The 26,655-nt window shown below is 49.7% G+C and overlaps 1 protein-coding gene across 1 annotated transcript in view; it reads right to left on the bottom strand.

Moving 5' to 3' along the window:
• The window catches only part of ESRRB (estrogen related receptor beta), a 162,737-nt gene that overhangs the window by 7,246 nt on the left and 128,836 nt on the right, over positions 1–26,655 (bottom strand). Inside the window, exons 3-5 of the mRNA XM_063090650.1 lie at positions 22,910–23,026; positions 6,490–6,600; positions 5,815–5,976 (exon numbers count right to left, since the gene is read on the bottom strand). Coding sequence (XP_062946720.1) covers positions 5,815–5,976; positions 6,490–6,600; positions 22,910–23,026 — 390 coding nt within the window. The remainder of the gene's footprint in view (positions 1–5,814; positions 5,977–6,489; positions 6,601–22,909; positions 23,027–26,655) is intronic.

Genomic DNA, 26,655 nt, shown 5'->3' with positions numbered 1-26,655 from the left:
AGGGTGAGCCTTGACTGATGTGCCTTCTCAGGGGAGAGGCTGGGACACAGAGCGTCAGGTGTGTATGTGTGTGTTGTGGTCCAGATTCTGGGCAGGGGAGAGGGTGTGTGACTGCCTGCGGTGGCCGGGGAGCTGGGACGTAATAAAAGATAGATAGAAATGGACATCCAATTTCCCTTATCAGGTCTCTGAGTAGGAGAGAGGCCCTGGGCAACATTAATTAACAGATACCCATCAGCCAGCACAGGAGGGGTGTGTGGGGGGGAGTGCTGGACTGCACTGTGCGTGCGTGTGTGCATGCTTGTGCGTGTGTGCATGTGTGTGTGTGTGTGTGTGTGTGTGTGTGTGCATGCGTGTGTGTGTGTGGTGGGGGTGATCTGAAAGCAGACAGACTGGGAGGGAAGATGGAGGAGGAGGGCAGGGGCGAAATTAATAGACAATTTACTGGAATGTTACTGGACTGTTCCTGCCCCTGTAGTCATTACAAATATTTACTGAGCACCTACTACGCACCAGGCCTGTGCTAGGCACCGGGTACAGAATGGTGCACTCAGGACACGACTGCTCCCTGCCTTCAAGAGCTTACAGCGAAGAGGAGAGAGACATGCCAAGTGTCCCAAGTCAGTACGAAGTTCCGACTGTAAGAAGGGCTGTGGCAACACGCAGCAGGAGAATGTGGTCCAAACTAGAGTCCAAGGAGGCTCTGCCTCTCCGAGTTGGGGGCTGAGCTCTTAAGGGGGTGGCGAGGGCACCCGACAGGCACACATGGACGTGCGCTGATGAAGTGATGCCAAGCCCAGCCCCGACCTCCCAGGAAGCACAGACACTGCTGCTGTCTTCCTGCCCCCACTACCGAGCACCAGGCCCAGAGCAGGTGCCTGACCAACATTCACAGCACAGAGGAGAGAATGGACAAATGCTGTGGGCCTGGACTCCCTGGTGAGGAGAAAATATGCCCGAATCACTGGGTTAGGCCCTCTCAGATATTTGGATTCAAGTGCAGTGTTAGCTGCCTTTGCCTACTGCGTACGAGTCAGGGACAGGCCTGCCTTGGCAGGGTGAGGGGGTGGGCAAGTGACTTAAGAAAGTTTTGTGCCACGGTGGGATGATGTACCTGGGAGACCTGTTCCCAAACCTCTCTGCTGGCTGATCTGAGTACCAGCGGACTCTGCGCCTGGTCTCTCTTCCTCCTGAAGCATCTTCAAGAAGTCCTAGAAATAGCTTTGAAAATCCAAACGGACACGCCAAAGCATTGAACAGTGTACAGGACGCTTCGCTGTGTGCAAGGAAGGGGAGGAAATATTTGATATCTTCTAATACTCAAGAAGAAGAAACACAAGAAGAAAAACTGAGGAAAAGAAAAGGTTACCTCTAGTAGGCAGGAGGGAGAGGAGACAGGGATGGAGGTGAGATTTCTGTGCATATGTTTTTATCTTGTTTGGTTTTTAAACCCTGTCAGTGTTTTTAAAATGTTCAAAAAATCATAAATGTAATTCAATCAAAAATGAAATTCATGCTGTCTTCAACCTAGCAGTTTTACCGCTAAAACTGCCTCCTAGAGAGAAAAGTATGCATAAATTCATAAAGATAAATGTAAAAGGGTATTTGTTAGATCACTATTTGAAAGACCCAAAGCAGAAAACCAGCTAACTGTAATACATGTAAAATAAACGTAACTTTTAGTTAAATGAATGGCGCATTAGAAGCCACTAGAAAGAATGAGGTAGGACTGTTTGTGCGCATATGGGAAACATACCCAAGAGCACAAGGAGGGTGGAACTGTTAAGAGCACAGATGCCAGAACCCGTCTGCCAGAATCCTGTGACCCTGGGCAAGTCCACCTTTCTGTGCCTCAGTTTCCTCATCTGTAAAACTGGAATAATAATAGCGCTTACCTCATGGGGTTGTTTGGATTAAATGAGCTAACGAAGAAGACACTTAGAACACTGCTCATTTAGCACATGGTAAGTGCTACGATTTTATATGACTAAATGAAAAAAGCCATGGGTAGGGGGAGGAGACACCTGTCCCCACCACCCCAAGCCCGACAGCAGCTGCACACGCACAGGAAATTCCCAGAAGCTTAAGACGGGGGAATTGAAACTCTTAGTTGCCACCGTCTGTCACATCTGACATCTTTCCTAGAATCGCATATTCTTTTATTTAAAACCCAAACAGTTGATGAAATTAAAAAAAAAAAAAAAAAAAAAAAAAACAACCCAAAGAGAGGCGCTGAAGCACTCCTCTCTGCCCTTCAGTAAAGTGCCCTCTGCTTCTGCTTCTCTGTGCTGGGCTGGGGCTTCTTCTCCATCAAATAATTAGCAATTGTGGGACTGAGAGGCCCCTGGTGGAGGGCTGCTGGGAGAGGCTGGGGTGTGGCCTGTGTCCCTGGGAGTGCAGGACTGTCCCCATGCCTGGCTGACCCGGGGCAGCACTGCCCCCTTGAGGCACAGCTCTGCCTGCCCACAGCTGCCAAGCACCCCGGGCTCCCAGGCCTCCCACCTTGAGCTCTCTGCCCAGGAAAATTGCTTTATCTGCACCAACTGATCTAATAACATGCAGGTTCTTCCCAAGCCCCCCATCCCCCAGTGAGCTGGCACCATGAGCTCCTAGAATTAAAAAAAAAAGCACATAATTTGTGGCAAGTGGAGTTCATAATCTGTTAATTTATGATCATTTCTGTCGACCTGGAGGGCCATTAGCAGAGGTAATAAAGGGAGATGTAATTATAGGATCTGGGGCCACTTCAGACACAGCTGCTGTCACTCGGCAGCTCGTATTTCATCAAGCCAGACGGTGGCTACCTGGGAGCAGGGCTGCTGAGGGGACCTTTGTGAGGAGGCCTCTACGTATCCCCTGCCCGTGTCAGCCTGGGTCGGCAGGGGTGGTGGGACTCCCCATGAAGGCTCTCCTGGCTGGGGCTGACTCCAGGCTGCCTGGGGAGGGAGGATCATGGGCTGATACGTTCAGAGCCTGCAATTCATCGAGTGATTCCCACTGCCTGTTCAAGGCTGCTCACTCTTGCTGGAATCTCTTGCTCACAAGAAATAAGAGGTGGACACTCTAAAGATGTGGGCTTGCCCTGTCAGCCACCAATACTTAGGAAATTCAACCCAAGGTAAAAACCTTCATTTGGGGTAGGGCAACTTTAGACTGACTCTAACCACAGCTGCTACTCTGAGCAAATCACAATCAGCCCCAAGATCCCCGTGGAACTCATCCTTGTTCCACCCGGGATCCTTGGAGCAGAAATTAATCTCAGTCTTCGTCTCGGCCACAGCTACTACCAAGAGACCTTTCATACAGTGAATGCTCAATATGTGCATGCAAAGGCAAGTATACAGTGCCAGGCTGTGGACCAGAGGCTGGAAGATACTGAAGCCTGAGATGTGGTCCCGTGTGTTTGAGGACAGTGGTCTGGGCTCCTCCTCAGAGCTCTAGTCCTGAGCAATTTGAAGTGGCCTGTCCTTCCCTATGTCTGTCCAAGAACCAAAACAGACAGGAGCCAAGACGGGTCCCAGGGTGGGCTCCAGCCTGCATCCTCCCTACTCAAACTGCTCGCTCGCTCGCGCTCTTCTGAGGACTAGCCGGCCGGTCTTCAGATGAGGTTTCTATCTAATCTGAGATGGGATTAAGTTGATTAGTTTAAAAATATCAGGCACTTGATATGTCATCGCCCTTAATATGAGGTTCACATGCAGTGGCAGGAGATCTACTAATTAATTTTTCCTTAAACACCGGAAGGTCAGGCCCAAATAATTCAGCATGAAGATTTATGCAAAACAGGCAAATCAGCATTCGAGACAGACAAATCAGTCCCTGTATCTATTTTATTTTTAAATCAGAAAAAATTCAGCTTTAGACAAGGAGAAATGATGACATGAAAGGAGGCTTCCATCACTGTTAGGAGCAACCACCGCCATGGAGCCATCTCTGCCGTTTATCAAGCATCCACTGAGCGTGCCACCTCCTCCCAGCAACCCCTTGAGTGGGGCTCTGTTGCGATTCCCATTTTACAGATAAGAAAACTGAAGCTCAGAAAACTTAAATATCTTGCACAAAGCCAGTGAAGACAGAGCTGGGATCAGAGCCCAGGCTGCCTGATTCAAAGGCTATGCCTCTAGTAGCCGCTCTGCTCTATGCCTGCCCTCCTGGTTGGGCACAGATAGGAGATGGAGCTGGGAGGTGGAAAGACACAGGGAGGAATGGGTCCAGGGGAGATGGGGTCTCCTGGTCCTACCCTACTCCCTCAGAGGTGGGGTAGCAGAAGAAGCAGTGACCCGGGGGACCGCCAGGAGCCACTCCTGAGCCATCGCTAGGATGCAGTATCTATTCAAACCAGAACAGGAGTGAGGGCGTGGGGGCAGAGGGTGGGGGCAGGGGTGGCTGTACCCAATTTGGTCCTGGGTTAGTGGAGCAATCCAGGCTGAGGTGTCTTAAGCAGTGGCCTGACCCCACATCCGTGCTGAACCAGCACTGGGCAGATTCAGAAACTGCTGAGAGTATAATCCTCAAGAGGTTGAGCCCCTTAGTGAGGGCACACCACTCAGATCCCCAGCTAGTGAACCCACCCCCGAGTCATGCCCAGGGGGTCTGCACAGAGGGAATTCCAGGCTTCCTGCCAGCTAGGTGGCCCAGCAGCACCTCTGAACAGTCTAGTCTCTCTAAAAGCCCCTGTCCACAGGAAGGCTGCTTCCTGTAAGCTGTGCACACAAACTCTCACACATCGGGACTTTGATTCAGCTCAGTCAACATGAGCCTGGCATCTAAAGCCTAGGACACCTTTGCTGCATCATCACACACGCTGCTTTCATCTTCCAGAGGCATGACAAGCAAAAAGAAGATCTACAGACAGGAAGATAAACTGTCCCAAGTCACACAGCAAGAACTGGTGGTCACTGCCATGCCAGAGATAACAGGCTCTCTCCTGCACTGTGACCATGCTGTTGGAGCCTTAAAAGAGCAGAAAAAGGTCCCCAGTATGTGTGTAATGTAGAACATGTGGGTGTCAGTGTCTACAAAAATGAAACATCAAAAATCAGCTCATATCGTACCCAGACCAAGACAGGCTAAAAGCGGGGCTCAGGCCCACATGAGTGGAGGATGACCACATGGCCTGAAACACATGACACATACTTTCTACACCAGAAATGCCCTTAAAGTCACAGAATCCAAATCACGACATGGACCTCCCTTTGCCATCAGGCAGGTGGCATCGGTGAGCACATGGCACTGGCACGCATGTGCCAGGCACCCAGCTGAGAGCTCCACACACATGACCTCGTTTCATCCTCACATCAAGCCCTAGGCTGAGGTACTCCTGGATTCCCATTTTACAGAGAGGGCAGGTGACCTGCCCAGAGGTACACAGCTGGTAATTGCAGACCCTGAATTTGGACCCCAATCTGATTCCCAAGTCCATGCTCTCTACTTTTCTGGTCTCACTGCTGCACGCTACCTGCCTCTAATATGAAGAAAGACAGCAAATTCCTCTTCCGTGTTGTTTTCCAGCATAATTCCAATAAGGTCTACAAGAACACCCTATGCTTTTGTCCTTTAAGGGTTCAAGGAACTTGTTGTTCTTTGAATACTACCAACTATAAATCCAATCACAGACCTTCTAGAATGTAACTGGTATTACATTCTATGTAGCTCGTAAACTTTACTGGATCTTAAACACCTGGTCCCCTCCAATCCGATAAGGAGAGAAAAGGAACTCCAAGAAAAACGGGCTTGCCAAGATGTCACAGGCCCCCTGGGGCGGGCTCCACATGTGGGGCAGGCCACCCCCTCCCCTGGTCCCACACAACTCACCTGGGATGTGCTTGGCCCAGCCAATGATGACCACAAGCTCCCGGTCTGCCAGGTCACAGAGAGTGGTCAGGGCCTTGATGTCCCCCTCGGGCATGCCAGGGGGAGGCATGGCATAGAGCTTGTCTGGCTCGGCCACCAGTAGGTAAGAGACAATCTTAGTCACTGCAATGACCAAAGAGGGAAAGGTAAATGCCTGGGAAAAGAGGAAAAGGGCTGGGAGTGGAGCCTAGGTTGGGTCAAGAAGAAAAGTCAGTTTCTTAAGACCAAACGTGGTTGTAATCTCCCCTCCTGTTCTAAGTGCACAAAGTTGCTGGCAGCAGTGATTTAGGCTATTGAGAAATATCCCTCCAAGGGAAGTTGCCTGATAAATAAATTCTCCTGAGAGGAACCTGCAGAGCAATTCAGGTGGGTGGTGACAGGCATGTTCTGGATGTTGGGGTCCATGGTTTCCTAGGACCATGCTTCATTTGAAGTCACGTTCTGTGCCATCCCATATGAAAAGGCCTTCTGAATGAAGCCTGAATTATCTGACACCAATGCCAAACACTAATGTCACCTCCCAAGATCCATGCTGTCCCATGACCCAGCAATGGGAAGATGGCATTTCCCCAAAGGAAGCCAGATATTCCAGGCACAGACGCTGGCAAAAAGGACATGGACTGCCCTGGTACTCACATGGCTTTTTAGCAGGTGGAGAAATCTGTAAGCTCAGGTATGGGCTGCTCTCTGAGTCCAGCCGTCGCTTGTATTTCTGGCGGCCTCCGCGCACTCGGTCCAGGCGCACACCTGTTGGCGAGGAAAGGGAGAAGGTCTCGGGAGTTGCTCAACATCCCCAGAGGGGCCAGAACTGACTTTGGAATTTCAACGCTAGCTAAGTCCTTCAGGCCATGACCAGATGACCTTTTACAACTGCCCCCTGGCCAGTCTCAGGCCAAGTGGCTGGATTGTCCTAAAACAATCATAGGACAGTAATGACCCATCCCAGTTGCCCCAGGCCTGGTCCTGCCTGCCTGGATTTGGCAGTTTTCAGCCCTTGAGTCTTGACATCTCCAAAATGGACAACAAAACAAAAGCACTGTACACCAAGTGCTGGGGAAAAAGAAGCCTCATCATGTTAGATCTGCTCTGAATCCAGAGAGGGTTGAGTTAACTTGCCAAGATAAGAAAGGAACCCCCTGGGCCGGCCTGTGGCTCACTCGGGAGAGTTTGTTGCTGATAACACCAAGGCCATGGGTTCAGATCCCATATAGGGATGGCCAGTTAGCTCACTGGGTGAGCATGGTGCTGACAACACCAAGTCAAGGGTTAAGATCCCCTTACCGGTCATCTTTAAAAAAAAAAAAAGAAAGGAACCCCTGCCACTGGCAGGCACTTCAAAGGGGTTGAACAAAGACTTCAAACATTTCCCAAAAAAAACATCTGGGTGGGCGCTCTTTACTAATGTCGATTTCTGGATCCCACCCTTTGAGATTCCACAATTGAGCTCTAGAGTCTGAGTTTTACACAAAGTCCCCACGGGATGGGGATGCAGGCAGCCCTGCCATCCCTGCAAAATCAATGCTAGAACTATCTTGACAGCAGTTGTGGCAACTCCACGCTGACATCCACTTCCAGGAGAGTGACAGCCTGCACCAGCAAGATCCGGTACTGTCACTGTGTCTGCACCGCCTTCCAGAAGCCTGCCCCACCCACAGCTCCTGTGTAGACAGACACGTTGGTACCATCTGACAGCCCCCACCAGCAGATCGGGAGCACAGTGCCCCAGTGGGCTCCTCAGCCAAGGGCACAGAAGCTCAGACTGGCCACCCACTGATGTAGCCAGGCCCACAAAGATGGATGGAACCCATTACACATTGCTCCAAAGTCTGAGCTAGCACAGAATGAACCAGCAGCAGCAACAGGGAGAAGCTGGAACAGGCGGGGCAGCAAGTGCAGCCGCAGCGGGCAGGCGCCCCCCGCACAGGGCCGGCCCGGAGCGCCCAAAATCCACTGGTGCCTTCTTGCCACCAGCTCTCCAAGGCCAGCTTCATACAAGGTCCCGTCTTGGATTCCCTTACTTGGGATAACTTTACTTGAGCTAACTTGAACAACCCTCTTTTCCTGACCATGAAATAGGCCTTAACTAAAACACGTAAAAACGGAGACTAGAGTCCTCAGAAAAAGAAAGCTCAGTTGCTGTGTCAGCCTCTGATGTGACAGGCCAAGTTCAACTTGTGTCCTTTTTCCCAAAGGTAAAGAGTATCAACCTCACAGCGCCCCCGTCCATTGGTCTTCAGGGCCCTGTCTTTCCCTTTTCCGATATACCCCAGCACTTCCCAGATCTGGGGGAGTGATAAGAACCGGAGCAGAAGAAATGACCGTCCTCCCCCGTCCTGCGAGAGCGGGGCCAGCCAGTCCTACCAAGCCCGGCCTTTCTCCAGAAGAGGCAAGAGGAAGCCAGGAGCAATTGTAACTTTATGGAATGATGATCTAGATCCCATCCCTGCCAGGACAATTTTCTGGCTGTTTCTCTGTTAGGATGTACAGCTACTAAATTTAAGTCCCTGGGACAAGAGAGGAAGTTTCCTAGCAATGAGAGCAATTGAGAGTAAAATTACCTTGTTTCCCAAATGGGCAGGAACAAGTCCTTTAAATGCTAATGTCCCTAAAGGAGCCTTGGGATGAGGAGTGCTAAGGATGCCAGCCCCACCCCGCCCAGGTGTTTCCAGTCAAGGGCTCGGTGCTGCAAGCACACCATACCCAGCCGGCCACCTGAGGGGACTGTGTCTTCTGGGCCAGTTACTACTCAGCATTCTCATCAGCAACGTCCTTTTTACTCCACCACCTGGCACTTTTGCACTCAGTGCTGCACATGCCTGTCGTGAACATTTTTGCGGGGAGGGAAGGAACCACTTACATCCCACCTTTGCTTCTTATTTAAAGTTAACTCCCCTATGGGAATCGTCTTGGGGTCTGTGCCCCACCCCCTACTGGATATGTGAGAGATCCAAGTTCCTTTCTCTCTGTCCTCTGGAGGTCAGAGCACAGACCCGTGACACAGGCACAGCCAACTGGACCATCGAATCCAGACACAAAGAGACCCTCCCCAGCAAGGTGTGGGCAGCCCCTGGCCAGATGGTCCTGGTGACAGCATTTCCTGTTCCTGGGCTCTCCAGGGCTTCTTGTTCTTATCTGCTTTCTAAGTGTGGTCCTTGAGCCTCCAGATAGGCTTCCAATAAACTCCTCTTCTGCTTAGAGGGTCAGAATTGGTTGTGACTGACAACATGTTTAGTTGGTTTCTCCAGGAGCAGAACCTGAGACAAGGACATGCAAGCATTTCTGAGGAAGGCGGGAAGTCAACAAGGTATGTGTTCCTCAGCAGGCTGCTGCTGAGGGCAGCTGAGGCCCAACTAACAGAGGACTCTGGGATTGGTGCAGAACATGCCTCGGTTATCCACCAGTCACTAGCTAAAGGCTGCTCTAGCACTTTCCACCTGCCTCACAGGTCTAGGCTAGGCAGGTTTGATGGCCCCAAACAGCCCTGGGGCAGAGATGCAGCCACAAGGCATCAGATCAGCATGCACATGAATGCGGAGTGCTGAGTAGACCCGGCAGGGATAGGGTCTGCTGCCTTTCGTCTCCAAGTGCGGTCCCCCAGGCCAGCAGCGTCACCATCATCCGGGGCTCAGCCCAGCCCCAGAGGACACAAAGTCAGCATCTCAACAAGGAGGCTCACATGCACAGCAGAGTTTGAGGAGCGCTGCCCACAGCACCCTGGCTAATGCAGCTGTACAAGCAACCCCCATCAGCACTCTGGACCTTGGAGGGGACACCTAGATGCCATTCATCACTCGACCTCAACCCATGTGCTGGAAGAGCTGGGATCACATTCACCCGTCACCTCTCCAAGCCCCTCCAGTGAGGAGACACATGCACACTGGAAGGATGGTTCCTCCCTTGAAGATTTCTGGGGAAAAGCTCCCTGTTTAGTAGAGTTTTCTAACCCCATTCTGTGACACATCTATACAGAAGCCCCCTGTCTGCTACATCCGGGTGAGCCAGGCTCTCCACCAAGCTCTGTTTCCCTTTGGAATGCAGACAAGACCAAGAGTGAAAGCACCAAACTTCATTCAGGAAGGTCAGTGAGAACCCCCATTTACTGACCATCTACTACGTGCCAGGGTCTCACATGTCCTCTCATTCCTAAATCAAGGATAAGCCCCTTCTCTCCTAGAAGCCAGTCTCATGAGCTCTCCCCACCCACCCAGCCCGCCTCACCACGGACAGCCGCCAACCACAGAGGGAACTGCTCAACCAAAAATAAAAACAAGCATCCATCCCTCTGCAGGGCAAGATGGGCAGCTCTTACCTCTGCTGATGCTGCCATCTGGAATGTTCTCTGTCCTGATACAGGGCCTGACCCTTGGCGGGTGTTCAGGAAAGTCTTGCTGAATACACAAATAGATGTGCCTCCTTCCTCCCTACCCCCAAGCCAGGCTGGGTGTGTCTTCATGGATTCCAAGAGTACACTGGGCTTCCCCTATTGACCTTAAGGCCAGGGGCTGCTCATTGCCCTACTTCAGTGTCTGTCCTGGTAACTGATACGCAGTGGGTGCTTAGAAATTGGAGCTATTTTGTGATTATCATCATCCTTATTATTATTCTTCCCCAGCATTTTGTATAACTTTCTGGTAAATCACAATAATGATAACAGCATAATTTATGGAGAATTTTCTGTATGTATTACCCTATTTGAGCCACAAAATATAAAGCAGGTCTTATTACCCCCATTTCACAAATAAGAAATATTGAGACCCAGACAGATCCCGTAATTTGCCCAGTAAAAGAGCCAGTACCCAAACTCTTTGCCATTTCAAGGGGTGACCTCTCAGGGCACAGCAAGTGTAAACTCTCCTCTAAATTTCTCCTCTAGATCTTTACAGCACAGTGGTCAATGGCTCTAATCGATAAATGTATCAATTATCAGGTTATTCTGTTAAAAAAAAAAAGTAGCCTGTTGGGTTTAATTATGCACAAACTGATACCTGGTGTGAAATGTGTTTGCTCTCTTTGCTTCCTGTCTGCTGCTGAGTCCTACCCCATGCACAAGCCCATAATCGCTCCAGGGCATGGGACCCAATGATCAATACCAGGCCAATCTACGTCCAGTACAGGATATGCAGCCTTGGACAGGCTGGCTCTCACAGCCTCAGTTTCATCATCAGGTATCATCAGTGGGGGAGGCCATGGTAATGGTTAACACCAACTCTGCTCACCGCATATGGCTTTTGTGACAGGTGAATGACTTAATGGTGGAAAAATGCTTGGTAAACTGCAAAGCGGTTCCAGTAGGCCGGGTGAAGCCGTCTCTCCCACCACCGTCCTGCCACCCTGCGCTTCAGTATTCACCAGCTACTTCACATGCCACCTCGTGCTCGTTTACCTTTTTAGCCATCGGCTCTTCAACTCAATGGGTCCTTAGAGAACAGGAACCAGGCCTGCTGCATGTCTCCCTCCCCCCACCCACTGTCCCACAGTCAAGGTTTGCTATGATCATTTAGGGCTTGAAGTCCTATGGCATGGACTTGTACTTCCCACCCCACAATCCGCCTTGTAGTGAGCTAAGTTCTATCTCCTAATCACTTCCTTCTCTCCATCCCATTCTACAAGACAACTCTCTTCCACAAGACAATCCTTTATGGACTTGAACATTCTTGGGCACACTCTTTCCATGGGCAGGCACACTTTACTTTTCAATATCTGTACAATGTTTTCAGACCAGTCACCTCTCTGCCTTCTGTGTATTTGCCTTTATTGATATGGTCTGTTCTGAACTGAGAACTGTCAGCTCCTCAAGAGCAGAGACAGCGGACAGAGGTCTGAATTCTTCTATACTCTCCCTAAACAGACATTGGTCAATTATGTGTGTACTTATACCTGCCAATGTGTTTTTATATTAAGCTGTCCACAATTTTAATAAGCACCAAGAGATAACGGGATGGACTGGGTCCTCTCCCTAAGCACTACAGCAAGACATTTTATCATGAATTCTTTACAAGTGGATCAACAAATGCTAACGGTTGGGTCCAACAGACCTTAATTGTCTACACAATTTCCATTCCATTCCATTCCCTCTCTTCCATACCAACAGAGCCTGGATTTTGCTGGTGGAGGTGATGTGCCCTGGCCAATCCCAACAATCCTGTTCCCCATGCTCCCACGTTCCCAGTTTTCCTGGTAGCTAGGGCTGGGCATATGACCTGGTTCCAGCGAATGGGATGTGAGGGGAAAGTCTATGGTGGGGGCTTCTGGGAATGGTTTTGCTTTTTTGATAAAAGGGACAGACATGTTTGGCACAGCTCTTTTTGCCTTTTTCCTGCCCACTTTGCAACCCTGAGGCAGCCATCTGAGGGACACCAAAGAACACCAGAGAAGAAAGACAGAAAGAGCTGGAGCCCTTGACGCTATGGCTGAGGAGCCTGCGCAATACCGGCAATTGCCCATCCCCACACTTGTTGTTAGGTGGAAAAATCAACCTCACTTTTTGATGCTTAAGCCACTAGCTATCAGGTTTTCTGTAACTTGCAGTGAAAGTGATTTTCACTGACTGATACAATGGGCGATTACTTTTTAAGTTAGGATGCTTAAGTCTTACAAACACCAACTGGAAAAAAAAAAAGTAAAGGAGATTGAACTTGAAATGAGAGTTTCATTATTGTTTGTGTCCTTATATTAGCAAAATATCTAAAAAGTAGACTCAGGAAGCACATCAAAATACTAATTAACTCAATTTCTGTCTGGGATTATTACATTATATCATCAGGTCTGGCAGGTTAGCTCAGTTGGTTAGAGCACAGCCTTATAATACCAAAGTCACAGGTTCAGATTTCCTTACTAGCCAGCCACCAAAAAAAAAAAAAAGTCCTAGGTATATACCCAAAAGACTGAAAGCAAGAACTTGAACAGATATTTGTGTACTAGTTTTCATTACAGCATTATTCACAATAGCCAAAAGGTAAAAACAACACAAGTGTCCATCAATAAATGAATGCATAAACAAAATGTGGTGTATCTATATACAAGAGAATATCATTCAGTCATAAAAAGGAATAAAGTCTGATACATGCTACAGCAGAGATGAACCCTTAAAACACTATACTAAATGAAATAAGCCAGACACAAAAGGATAGATACTGAATAATCTCACTTATATGAAATATCTAGATTAGGCAAATCCATAAACAGAAGCTAGACTACAGGTTGCCAGGGGCTGAGGGGAGGAGAGATGGGAAGTTATTGTTTAATTGTATAGTTTCTGTTTGGGATGACAAAAAATCTTGCAAATAGATAGTTGTGATAGTTACATCACATTGTGAATACACTTAATGCCACTGAATTGCACACTTTATGAAACATGTAGCAGAGTGCTCAGTACACAGTAGGCACTAAATAGTAATTTCTTTCCTTTCATCTGCCTACTGAAGGTGGTGGAGTCTGGCTTGAACTGCTTTCCTCATGGGAAGAGACAGAAATACATCCCCATATTTATACCTACCATCACCAGATGCATTAAACAAAAACCCTCAAAAAGCTAAGGTTGAGAGAGGTTAAACATTGTGCCCAGGGACACCTAACCCCAATTCTGGCACCCTCCTGAATGTGCCAATAGGTTGATGGCTACCTTTGTCTAGTCCAAGGGCAGAGGTTCTGCCCTTGGCTGCAGTCATACCTACTCCCACCTCCACCAGCCTCATCGCTGGGCCAGTGACCCAGTGCCAGCAGTTTCCAATCCCACTTCCCTGCTCAGGGAGCAGAAAATAGCAAAGAAGCTTCAGGGCCACTCTAGGGCAGAAACTCCTCGGAGGAGGGGAGCCGGGCTCCCCAAACCTCTCAAGGCCAAGCCCCATCTGCTGGCCTCTCCAATCCACTGCAGGCACGTCACAGCGTCCAGGATCAGATCCCACTTGCTGACTTGATAAGATCAAGCTTCTGACTTTTTTCTTAATGGAAGTAAAGTAATTCCTGCTTCCCTCCACCTCCCCCTCCTTTCTTCTCGTTTTCCCTCCCTAAGCTGGATGACATCCCAGTCTTTCGGAAGTAAAAATAGCCGAGTGTGCAGGGACAGCAGCAGTGGGGGCCGGTTTAAGTTTCTTTCTTTTATACCCAGGCACTAAAAATAACCAGCTAAAGCTCCGCAAAGCATGGCCCGCACCTGGCCTCAAGCCTGTCCTGGGTGCGTCCCCGTCACACTTGCCTTCCCATAGGAAAGGTTAAGACAGGGCAAGAGGGGGAAGCTCCGAGCCAGTGCGCTTCTTCCACGAGCAACTGCCCAGGTCTAAAGGCAGAAGAATCCCTGCTGACATTGAAAGGTTTTCAAGGTCAAGACCTTTTTCTTTCACTTATCCACAACCACGCCCCCCACCACCACAAATGTAATATCCTTGGTTGGTTAATGATATAAACACGTTGGCATTTGTGCAGTGCTTCACAGTTTACAAAACTATCTCATACCCATACCTCATTTGAGCTGCACAATCATGTTAAGGGGGGAAAATATACGGTTATTATTAGTCCCATGTGAAAACTGAGGCTCAGAAAGGTCAAGTGACTTGCTCAGGATCACACAGTTGGAAATGTCAGAGGAAGGATCTAAATCTTGATTTACAGATCTCCAAGTCCTACCCCCTTTGCCTTGACCTTGCAACTACCAGTCCTGTATGATCATTCAAATGCTCTGGAAAGCCTTTCAACAGTACAGACTTTGAGGACTTACCCCATAGAGGTTCTGAGTCAGTGGTTCTGGGGAGATGTCCAGGAATGAATATTTTTTCAAAGCTCTTCTAGTGGTTCTGATCACATGCCAGGTCTGGAGAGCACTATGCAAAACTTGTTTTACTCAACATTTTTATCTGACCAGTGTTCTTCCCAGACGACTTGGGGGTTGACTCTTTGCCCATAAGTTCTACCAAACAACAGCTTATCTATCTCCAGGAGGAGAAAACCACCCAAAAGGTCATGTGGGTATGCTGCGCTCCCAAGGGCCCAGAAGCTGGGGGTTGTGTGGGATGCTGAGGGGTGCCCCAGCCCTGTGTGATGCTCTAACTGCTCAGCTGCACCCCTGCACACACTGAGCTTCCTTCAGCCACCTGTCCTGCAGGGCTTCTGGGTGACAGGTGAGCTTGCCTTGCTGCCTCAGACACAATGGCTATTTGGGCTACCTCTTATGCTAGTGACACATCTCACACCTGACTTACTAATAGCTGAGAGAGAAAGAGCTTTGTAGGTGAATAAACACACATGAACCACTCTGTGGGGTCTGGGCACCACGATGGGTAAAAGGGTAGCGGTGATGAGCCCTCAGTGTTCGGCCAATTAAAGAGGTGTCCACTCTCATGCTGCTCTCCTTTGGACCCTTCCCACCCAGGGCACCATGTCCCCAATGAAGTTTTGACAAGCCTGTGCTATCTCTCCATCCCAACTGCCAAGAAATATCTGAAACTGGATCCCTGAGAAGGAAAATTTATTTCAGTCTGGCTTCCCTTTCCTTTCTCTTCCTCTTTTGCCCCCTTGACGAAGGGCTACAGGCTTTGCTACCGGCCAAGGCATCTGCACTGAGGATGGAATGGGCTTCTCAGAAGAAATTTCCACATAACCAATGAGACTAGATTGCATCTAGCTCTGTCATTTACTAGCTGTGCAGCCTTGGGAAAATCATTTCAACTCAGTTGGACCAGATCAGGCATGTTGAGTACCCGTCACCTGTGCCTCTGCCTTCCATGTCCTCATCTGTGGCAGACATTGCTAACCAATCACAGCACTCTTGACTGCTGATCCGAGGTCTTTCCATTGTGCACTGTGGGCAGCCACTCCCCACCCTGGAGCTGACAATCCAGCTTGAGGCAATTTGCCATCCTGGAGCCTGAACTATGAATAACGGTGTACCAGAGGCTGCCACAGTAAACAAGTACACAAACAAACAAATAGATAAATCAGATACTTTCAGAATGGGAGAAGTTCGATGGAGAAACAGACTAGGGGATGCCACAGCAATGGAGTGGAAAGGGATGCCTTTCTGAGAAGATGACATTTAATTTGAGGCCAGAAGGACGAGAAGGAGCCAGCCCTGGGGAGAGTATTCCAGGCAAGGGGACGGCCTGAAAGTACTAAGGCGGGAAAGAGTTTGTCACGCATGAGAATCAAAAGTAAGAGTGAGGCTGGAGTAGGCGGCTGAGAGTGAGGAGACGGGATGGTTGAGATGACACTGAAGAGGTGGTGGGGTGAGACCAGCCAAGCGGGGTCTGGAAGACCAGAGTAAAGTGGCTGGATTTTATTCTGAGTGCACTGGAGAGCCACTGAATGATGTAAAGGAAACGGCAGAATCTCATTAGTGCTTTCAAAAGATCACTCTGGCTGCTGTAGAGATTAGATGACATAGGACCAAGAGCGGAATCAGAAGTCCAGTCAGGAAATTGTTGCAATGGTCCAGGAGAAAGATGGTGCTTCTGTGGACCAGCGCTACGACCATGAAGATGAAGAAAAGTAGGAGAATCTGATATACATTTGGACATTGCCCTAGGAGGAGTCAAGGATGACTTCTAGGTTTCACTTGAGCAATGGGTGAACAGCAGCACATTTCTGAAATAGGGAAGACCTGGGATGGTGGAAGAGGGGTGGCCCAAACCTAGAGTTCCTCTCTAGACACGTGTAACTCGTGATGTCTCATAAAGTACCCAAGTGGAAAGGCCAGAGGGCAGTTAATTACTAAAGTCTAAAATATCTAGGGAAGGGGTTGGGCTGGTGGTCTAAGCTTGAGAGTCATCTGTATCTAGGTCTTTCATCTAGAAGAGAGATCACCTGCAGGTGTATGTGAAAAAGAGATCCTGGTTCCAAGACCCTGATCACTGTAAAGATTGGGAAGAGGCAGATCTGCAAAGACTAAAAAGCATGGTCAGAGAAGTAAGGAGAAAACCAGGCAAGCACACTGCTAGAGAAGCCGAGGGCAAAAGGGCGCCAGGAGGACTGGCTAACTGTCTGGAACACCACTGAGAGGACAAGTGGGCTGAAGACACAGACGTGCCAGGTTTGGCATCTCCAAGGCAGCGGAGGGTGCAGTCTCTAGGGTGTGGTCAGGAGGGGAGCCTGACTGCAGCAGACTGAGGAAAGACCAGCCCCTCAAACTCAAAAGTCAGCTCAGGAGGATGAAAAACCAAATGTGTAAGACCAATCAGGAAAACATCTTCACAACAGGTTAGGAAAAGATTTTTAAATGACATAAAAGCACAAACTAATAAAGAAAAGAACTGACAGTCCACCAGTGGCAGAGCTGCCAACGAGTCCTGGATCACCTGCGACCCTTGGAGTGTTACGTGGGAAATGAGAGAGAACTAAACTTCTCTTCTGCTTGTTAAGCTTCTGGGTTGTTTCTGTTTTTGTTTGTTTGTTTTGTTTTTTTGAGAGGAGTAAGGGAGAGTTCTTTGTTATAGAAGCTTAGTCTTATCCTACTTAATATACTATAAACAGTTTTCTGGATCTATTAAGGGTTTACTTTTTAAAGAAATTTTTTTAAAAAACGAGTTGGGTGGGGCCTGCCCGTGGCTCACTTGGGAGAGTGTGGTGCTGACAACACCAAGTCAAGGGTTAAGATCCCCTTACCGGTCATCTTTAAAAAAAAAAAAAAGAAAAAGTGGGGTAAGGAAGCAAATAGAGCAAGTGCTGTTGACTCTTAGGAGAAGTTTTGTTGAGAAAGAGAACAGGGTAAGATAGCAGTCATCTGGATGGAGATAAATTGTCAAAATACAGGTGTGGGTTTTTAAAATTTAATTTTGTTTTTATAATGAGAGAACAAAAGTATGCTTGCATACTGATGAAAATGACGCAGTAGTGAGGAAGAATTTGAAGATGCTGGAAGCAGAGAAGATACTATAGGAGTGATGTCCTTGATAAAGAGGAGAGAGATTCAGAGCACAGAGGGACGACTGGCTTTGACAGGAGGGGAAACTACTCTAGTAGGAACCAAGGCAGGAGACACAGACACACAAATGGGTAGTTTGTGGATCCAATAGTGGGAGGGTAAGAAGTTTCCCACTCTGCAAAACAAAATCATCAACCAAAGACAGAGGAGAGAGGCTATGGGAGATTCAAAACTGCCTTCTGGATCACAGAAGAAAACCTACTTTACAACATGATGAAGAATATTTCGAATCAATGATCAATATCAGACTCTGTGGTACAACCCTAGGGTCTTTTCCCAAAGATCAGGAGCAAGATGAAAATAGCCACTGTTATTATTCCCACTTTACAGAGGAGGAAAAAGAGGTTTACAGAGTTTAAGTAACTTGCCCAAGGAGATGATAGGCGGTGAAGCTGGTGTTTTACTGGGTCTACGTGACCACCGAACCTATTATCCAAGGCCCTGAAAGCCCTGGGTGAACAATAATAAGGATTCAACACAGACAAGATCATCTCCTATGTCTTCATCCAATCAACACTTCCCCCACCAGAGATCATTGGGCCTGAGCGGCCCAGAGGCTTCAGGACACATGAAAGATCTTGGGAGCTGTCGTGCGCGCGCGCGTGCGTGCGTGCGTGCGTGTGTGTGTGTGTGTGTGTGTGATGGAATGGAAAGAGGTTCAGAGGGATACAAACATACATTAGAGTTCTCAGGCTGCAGTTCAGTACTATTCTCTGAAGTGCTACAAAGTTGGTTGTTTCAAAACACTAATGTATCTTGGAAAAGAAAAGGAATTTTAAAGGCAAGTCATCTCTCATTCTCTTTCTTCATTCACAGGGCCAGAAAAGTGGAATTTCTGGCATGGGCTAGAGGCAGAACACTCTATAAATGCAAAGCCATTAAATCCCAGGCAGGGGCAACCTGATCAGGGCCTCCTTTTAATTTCCTGACATGAGCTGGCCACTAACCCAATTACCCAGAATCCCTGGAGGAGCCTCAGCCGCCCCCACAAGCGCAAAGTGAGAGCCAGAGTGCACTGCATGGATGTCAGCCCGGCTTTCGCTGGAATCAAGGATCTTTTAGAAAACACTTGGGGAAAGGTGGGCTGAGGCTGAGCAGGGGAGGAAAGAGAGCAGGCCTGGGAAGCCAGCAGCTTGAGGGAAGTGAAGTGAGGTGAGAAGGGGACGTCTGCAGGGAAGGGCTGTCTAGGGAGAGCTGCTGAAATCCCGAAGATGTGGGGAGTGCCCTCCGACATGCAGCAAGTGGCGTTCTAGAATTCTTCCAGACTAGAGGCTGGGTCAGTCCACACCCTGGCCAGGCTACAAGAGCCACCTACTAGGGGAACATTTCATCCTGATTCTAGAACCCAGAGAGGGGACCAGCCCAAGGCAATGTCCCCTCTAAGATTCCCACCAGCAAATCCAGGAAGAAAAGCAGGGTGCCTGGACACAATGGACAGGCAGCAGGCAAGTTGGGTGTAAGTAAGACTACCTTTGAATCAAAGACTATTTTAATGTACCCAGGGAGCAGACATCTCAAAGCAATGTCACAATGGGTTTTGCCAAGAGGAGTTGTCCCATTGGGTCCCCACCCTGACCTGGTGATGGACAGCAGGTATCAACACCCCTGCTCTGCAGGTGAAGGAATGGAGGCAAATGGGTCCAGGTAAGAAATAATATTACATGGCAGGAATACCTGAGCACACAGGGAGGAACACAGCACCCACTCCTAACCTGGCTCAGATTTTGTATGCAGTTTTTCATGAAGAGAATAATTACATTTTTCCCTGAAGACACACACTTCCACACACTGGATTTGCTTAAAGCAAGACAGGCCTTTGGACATGGCCTGCATTCCATAGCCTGCTCTGCATGTCCCCAGGCAGTGCAGGGGGAAGGCACAAGGAAGAGGCACAGAACTGGTCCCCAACCATTTGACAAATCCAGTAAGCTCAGAATCTGAGCCGACAGCAGCCTCAAGGGACAGGGTGAGCCAGGGAAGCCACACATCTGACCTTTCCCTCGGCAGTTGCTGGGACCCCCAAATCACAAAGCAGTCTCTCAGATTATTTTACTTAGAGGAAAAATTAGGAAAGGCACAGAGAGCCGCTGGGTAGAAGAAGGAAGAGTGTTCAGATGTGTAGGTGAGGGGAAGAAGAGGGCAGGCGGGATTTATACTCTCCTTTCCAAGACTCCTGAGACTCTGGCCCCGCAAAGCCCGCTCAAGGCCCACTATAAGACTCTAAAGCCCTAAAGTTGGGGAACAGTCCATGGAAGGGGGAAGGAAAGTTTGCCTTTAAGAGTCAAGTCAGAGTCTAAGGGAAGACAGAGGGAGGCAGGCAGCCCAAGCTGGTCCCAGAGGCTCGGGCTCTGCACACAGAGCCAGGAGGGACACCCAAACAAAAGCAGGAGCCTCGGCAGCTGCCAAGAGCCCCCGCCTGGCAGGGACCCAGGCTCCTGAATGAGGCACGCTCCTCCTAAGGGGGCCAGTCTCCACGGAGCTTCAGATCCCAGGATCTCACCCAGGCTCTGCTGGGGACAGACACTAAACAGAGGGGCTCTCAGGAGCCTTTGTGTCATCTTTCCCCTTTTGGATTTAGTCCTGCCAGTGATGATGGGGAGTGTTCAGGGACTGTCCCTTCCTCCTTCAGGCAGAGCTCTTAAAGGACCTCTTAGGACTCGGCACATTTGCCTGGCCCCCACCAGCAGCCTGGGATGGCTGGCTGCCACTCTAGACAGGGGCCATCAACTGCAGGGCTACTTACAGCCAGGGCTGGCCAACACTGGGGCTCCCCCTGCATGCCTGCCACGTGCTCCCAGTACCCCCACGCCCTCATCCCGGGACATGCAGCATCCATCTCACTTCTCTTACAAGTGCCTGCCCAGATGCCCCAGCTACTGCTACTGATCGACTGTGCGCTTGGCCACCCCCTGCCCTGCCCTCACTGGATCCCCCTGATCATGTCCCTCTTTCTGAAGACCACTAAAAAGTACTCCCACTCTCTTCCCAGCACTAGGTAGCCCCTATAGACACTCTGTTCAGCACTGCAAGATGACCCAGGAATTTTGAGTGCTGGTCCCCTCTCCACCCTCCCCCGCCCCCGGCCACGGCGGGCAAACACAGCAGGAGCAAGGTAAGCTACAGCTCCCCTTGAACCAGCGAACCAGCCCAGCGTGTGACTGAGGTGGGAGCATCATTTCACCCCAACCCTGGCACGGTTCAATTGGCACCCTTAACATTCAGGGGTACATTGATAACTAGGAAGCTTCTTTCTGCTCTAAGTTCCTTAGATGCTGTGAAATAAGCAGCGAGGCTGCACACTCCAGCCAGGAGAGGCCACTGGACAGCTGCCCCCGTCCCCAGGTGGACCTGATGTCCTCACACTCAGATTCCCAGAACCCAGTGGCAGCTCTGTCTCGTGGACTTGAGAGGAAGAAGCCTAGGCTTTGAAACGCTCATGCTCCCAGTGGCATGCAGAGGGAAGTCGAGACCAGCGCTAAGGCGTGCTTCTGTGGGCCTTTGTGCCTCAGTTTCCCCATCTGTGAACACCAAAAGGCTGTGAAAGAGCAGACAGAGCCTGATGTAGGAGTCAGGGGACCAGGTTCAGCCACTAGCTTGAGTCACACCCTACACAGGGACAAGACCAAAACTGTGAGTCAAAATGAACCAACATACAGTGCAGGTCCGATTACAGCCCATTTTAACCTAAAGAGAGAGCTGTTTCTTCAGCTGGCATGTGCCTAGAGCAAAGGGGTTAAATGAAGCGACTAATGAGAAATGCATTTTAAAGGCCAACGTGCTACAAACACACAAGGGGTAGTTGAGGACCTGCTTCAAGAGCTTCTGTTTTACAGGCACAGATGCAGGGCTGAACTGAGATGAAATGAGGGGACCGGGAATGGGAAATGGAAGGGGAAGGCTCCAATTTCCACAACACACAAAGCTCTAAGTTGTCCTATTGACAAATCATCTTAAATCTGGGCCCTCTACCCCAGAGGGTGCTGGGAGAGGGGGCGGGAGCAGTGCCCTGGGCTTCCCGATGCCCACTCCCAGCCCCTCCCCGTCCCAGTGAGGGAGACCTGCCCCCTTCCTTTTCTCTGCTGGGCCCCTCCTGATCATCCCCACACACCTCTTTTCCTGCTTCCTTCAACTTCTAGAAAGATCCTGGGGCCCAGAAGCATGAAAGCTGATCTCTAAGAACTTCTATTGGCTTCCCACACGCCTGCACGCGTGCACACAACACTCCATCCACAACACAAGGATCATCAAACTGAGCAGATCAATAGGGAAAGTGAGGAAGGAGAAGACCTAGAGCAGCTGTCCCAATAATGAGCCACGTGTCACTTTAACTTCCTAGCAGCCACATTAAAGGTAAAAAGAAGCATGTGATGTTAACTTCATGTGTCTCAGTTAACCCAATATATCCAGAATATTATAATTTCTGCATTCAATCAATTTTTAAAAAATTATCACTACCATATTTTACACTGCCTTTTATCGTTCATGATGTCTTCAAAATCCAGCATGTGGTTTACACACTGAGGACACATCTCAGTGGAGCCACATGTAGCTCTAGCTGCCATACTGGACGGTGCAGCTCTAGAGAAAGAGACACGACAGGGAGAGAAAGGGAAGGGAGAGGATGGGGGTAGAGCAGGGAAGGGAAAGCATTCTCAAGGAGAGAGCTCTGTCCTGTCTACCTGCAAACAAGGGCCCTTTTTGCAGGTGTGGAGTACCTGATTTACCATTCTGGGCCTTAATGTCTCTGCCTTTTCCACCCCCAAATTCTTAGAGGCACTGGGGGGTAAAACAGCTTCTCAAGCCTACACCTTCCAGGGTGGAGAGGGGGCTTGCCCCAAAGGAGGGCTTTCCGAGTGCCAAGTCACCTGTCTAGGGCCCAAGTGGGGTCAGGAGTACCCGAAGGATCCGTAATAGAGAATTTTCAAACAACCTCGGAGCTGTGGCTGGAAGGCGGCTTGCAGGGTGTGGGAGCAGATGGGCACCCTGGGTTGGGGGGTCTTACACCCATGCAAGAGGGACTTCTAGGAAGCTGCTCACGTGCGCTGCCCCTGGGGATGGTCCTCAGCTTGGGGGCATCTCTCAGGGGCCTGAAACTCCCAGTGAGAAGAGCCTCGCCCCGACCCCAGAGTGGCCGCAGGCCCTTACCTTCCTTCAGCATCCCCACTTTGAGGCATTTCATGAAGCGGCAGGCCTGGCAGGACTTGCGCCTCCGTTTCGTGATCTCGCATTCATTGGTGGCTGGGCAGCTGTATTCGATGTTCCCTGAAACCAGACACAGAGAGGGTTGCCAGGTGCCCATGTCCAGGGCCCAATACGCTGCTGAAAGGCTGGATGAGGACTAATTAGCCGGACCTACAAGTCTCCCCACTCCAAGGGTCCCATGGGGTGGTGGCTCTCAAAGCAGGCCCTCAGAGGTGCTTGTCAGGTTGTTTCCAGCTCTCTTCCACACAGAGACTCCAGTTCACAGGTCTGGGCCCACTTGGAGAAACACTGCCCTGAGAATGGTCACCCATCATTTTTGAAGCCACCACTGGGCTAGGTTATCAAAACTCACTGGGCTGGCATTTATCCCAGGAAGAGAACGCCCCCTGTGCTGACAGAACAATGCAGATCACCACCACTGGCCCCCCTGGCCTCCAGCCTGGAGCCCCCAACATGTGGGAAAAGCTTCTGGGAAACTCTGAGCCCACAGGGATCAAAACCTGGACTCTGTCACCCACTGGGGAGCCCCAGACCACCCATCTTTGCTGACCTTGAGGAAATCCCTTTAGTCTCAATTTTCTTATCTGCAAAACTGTGCTATCAACTAACAAAGGATTAAGCAAGAAGACCTTGTGTGGAACATTGCTTTAAAAATGGTAAAGTGCTAGTCAACGCAAGATATTCATTTTATAAGCATAATCCATTACGGCAGAGGGAATGTGTGATTAATTTTGCAGGTCACCCCTTAAATGGTTATAATAATGGCTACCACGAACCTGACCCCATGCTGCCAGTAGTCTGTGTGTGAGCCCCACGAGGCAAGAGCTCGTGCCGCGCTCCCCAGCCTCCAGCAGCACTCAGAGCAGCCCCGCCACACACAGGGCAGGCAAGAAGAATGTGCTGGATGAACAATCTACTGAATCCTTCCTCACAGCAATTCTGCGAAGTGGGTGCTAATACTACCCCATTTTACAGATGAGAAACCCGAGCTGTACAAGAGTTTCTGTGCAATATAAACACGCGGGTCTTATTGAGGTGGAACTGACCTTTAAATGCACTGGGGAGGTCTCTTTCTCTTTTCGGTGCCCCTTCCTGGGAGGGCTTATGGTCTAGTCAGAGGCTGTGGCTGCCCTTCTAATATGGGGGCATAGCATCCAGCCTACAAACTCTAGCCTGTCCACACTTATTTCACTAGTCTGTGCTGCGCACCTATAACTTGCCTGGTGGTGGAAGGAAGGGCAACGAGGGGACGAGGGTAAAGAAAGTGGGAAGATACAGATGAAAGACAGCGGTGTGGCACAGGGATGTTTCATGGTTATTTTGCCAATTTGGTTCCTGTCCCAAAGTCGGAGTCTGCCTGAGCCTGTGGTTTTCAGAACAGAATCTCTGAACCAGAACAAATCTATCCTCCCACGCCCACCCAGACACCCACCTCCTGAGGGAGCAGGGAGAAGTCTGAGGCCTGTCTATCCTCTTAGTCCCCCACACCTAACCCCATCTCCAGTTCACAGTAGTAACAGCTAAGATTTACTGTGCACCTGCTACGCGCATAATCTGCACCAGCTGCCTTGATCCTCACAGCCCTGAGGCAGGCACATCAGTGCCCCAGCATACAGACCAAGAAACTGAGACTCAGAGAGCTGAAGAGAGTTACCCAGGGCCACACCTGCATCTCACAAGCAGCTTGGGGAAATAAAAATGCCACCCCTCAAGATCAGGCCTGTTGCCAACCAGCAGCTGAGGTAGTGTGGGGACCAGTCAGGCAGGAGAGTGTCCTTGGGCCACAGCCTCCCCATGTAGGATCTGGAAACCACTTACTACTCGATTTTCTGGGAACAGGCATGACCATGTTCCACCATTACAAAGTGCTTCCAAGTAGTAAAATTATCGAGTCCCCATTACAACGTGCCCAATTGTATTGAGTATTCACAACAGCTCAGTGTTCTTGTCCCCATTTGCACAGGTGAGGAAACTGATGTCCCCAGAGACTCTCCAAAGGTGACAGGTGACTATTCTCTTCCTCTCTCTCCCTCAAGCCCAGCTGGCACCACCTTTCTCCCTGTCATATTTCCCCACTCCTTGCAGGGAGGGGGCTGGAGGTCACTTTCTGTGCGGGAGGGCAGGTTACACGAGGGGAAGGGATGAAGACCCCTGGGCCCTTTACATCTTTTATCTAATCCTAACCACTTCTTACAGCACTCTGGCTTGTGAGGCTTCTTGGGAAATAATTTCAATATTCACATAAACATGGTAAAATCAAAAAGATAAACAGGAAAAAACACATACATAAACTAATTCATCCACATTTTTACCACGGCTTAGAAGGCTCCTTAGAATCTGGTCCTGCCCTCATCCCCAGTCACTCTGCATAATTATTGGTTCCTGGAACTCAGTAACCTCCTGGGCTTCCAGACCTTGGCTCCTGGCTCAGAACAAGCCCATCGCTCGGCCTGCCACATCTCCAGGTGCCACCTGGGGAGGTGCTCCTTCCCTGGGCTGACAACCTCTGCCGCCTCCGTCGCCTGTGTTGTAACTGTCTGTCTCCTCTACCCAGTCCAAGTGCACACAGTAGGTGCCCAGTGCACACTGAGGGCTAACCCAGCAAGTGTTTTTTTATGGAGCAGCTACAGTTCTGCTTTACATACATTGAGTGTCTAATGCTCCTAACAACCGTGGAGATAAACATATTTTCTCCATCTTACAGAGGGAGAGCAGGACGTGAACCCAGGCAGTCAGTTCCAGAGTCTGCTCTGAGCTGCCTTGCAGTGAGCACCCGGTGCTGCCTTGGGATGTGGCTTGCACACTGTCACTTTCCCCGTGCCCTGCTCACAGCTGCACGGCCAGCCTGTCACAGGAGGTTGCTGGGGGAAAGGGGGATGTGTGTGTGTCAAGACATGTGGATTTAGCACTGGTACTCTTCCAGGACAAGAGGACTGAGTGCAAACAGCAAGTCTTGAGCAGCTCTTGACCCTGCATGTGTTTGTGTGTGTGTGTGTGTGTGAGAGAGAGAGAGTTCTAATTTTATTTATTTATTTTTGTTCCTTCCAATTTGTTTTATGGCCTCAGCGGCTGGCTGCCAGCAAAACCAGGCTGGTGGCCTTGCCTTGCAATTTTTGTAAGTGCCTCCTTGATAAAGTGATACGATTAATTCATCAGAATTCTTGTGGTCTCTAGGGGAGTATACAGGAGCTCAGAAACAGGGTTCATCAGAATTCCTGTGGTCTCTAGGGGAGTATACAAGAGCTCACAAACAGGGAGGGAGGCCGGCCCGTGGCTCACTCGGTAGAGTGCGGTGCCGATAACACCAAGGCCACAGGTTCGGATCCTATATAGGGATGGCCGGTTTGCTCACTGGCTGAGCGTGGTGCTGACAACGCCAAGCCAAGGGTTGAGATCCCCTTACCGGTCATCTTTAAAAAAAAAGAAAAAAAAAAAAAGAAACAGGGAGGGGACATCAGTGGCACAGGCACACGCGCATGCACACACACAAGCCAAAGTATGGCAGGTTTTGGGGGTGGTCTCTCACAGGACAGGGACACAGCCAACTGCCAGGATAAATTCAGGGTTCTAACCTGGGAGTACAGACTCCACTTTAGGCAAGTTACCTAACTTCTCTGAGCCTCAGTTTCCTCATCTATAAAATGGGTTCAGTACATTCCCATCTCATAAAGTTGTATAGATTCAGTGAC

Source organism: Cynocephalus volans, chromosome 3 (genome assembly GCF_027409185.1).
Source record: "Cynocephalus volans isolate mCynVol1 chromosome 3, mCynVol1.pri, whole genome shotgun sequence".
Classification (NCBI taxonomy): Eukaryota; Metazoa; Chordata; class Mammalia; order Dermoptera; family Cynocephalidae; genus Cynocephalus; species Cynocephalus volans.
This window is presented reverse-complemented; position numbering and strand designations above follow the sequence as displayed.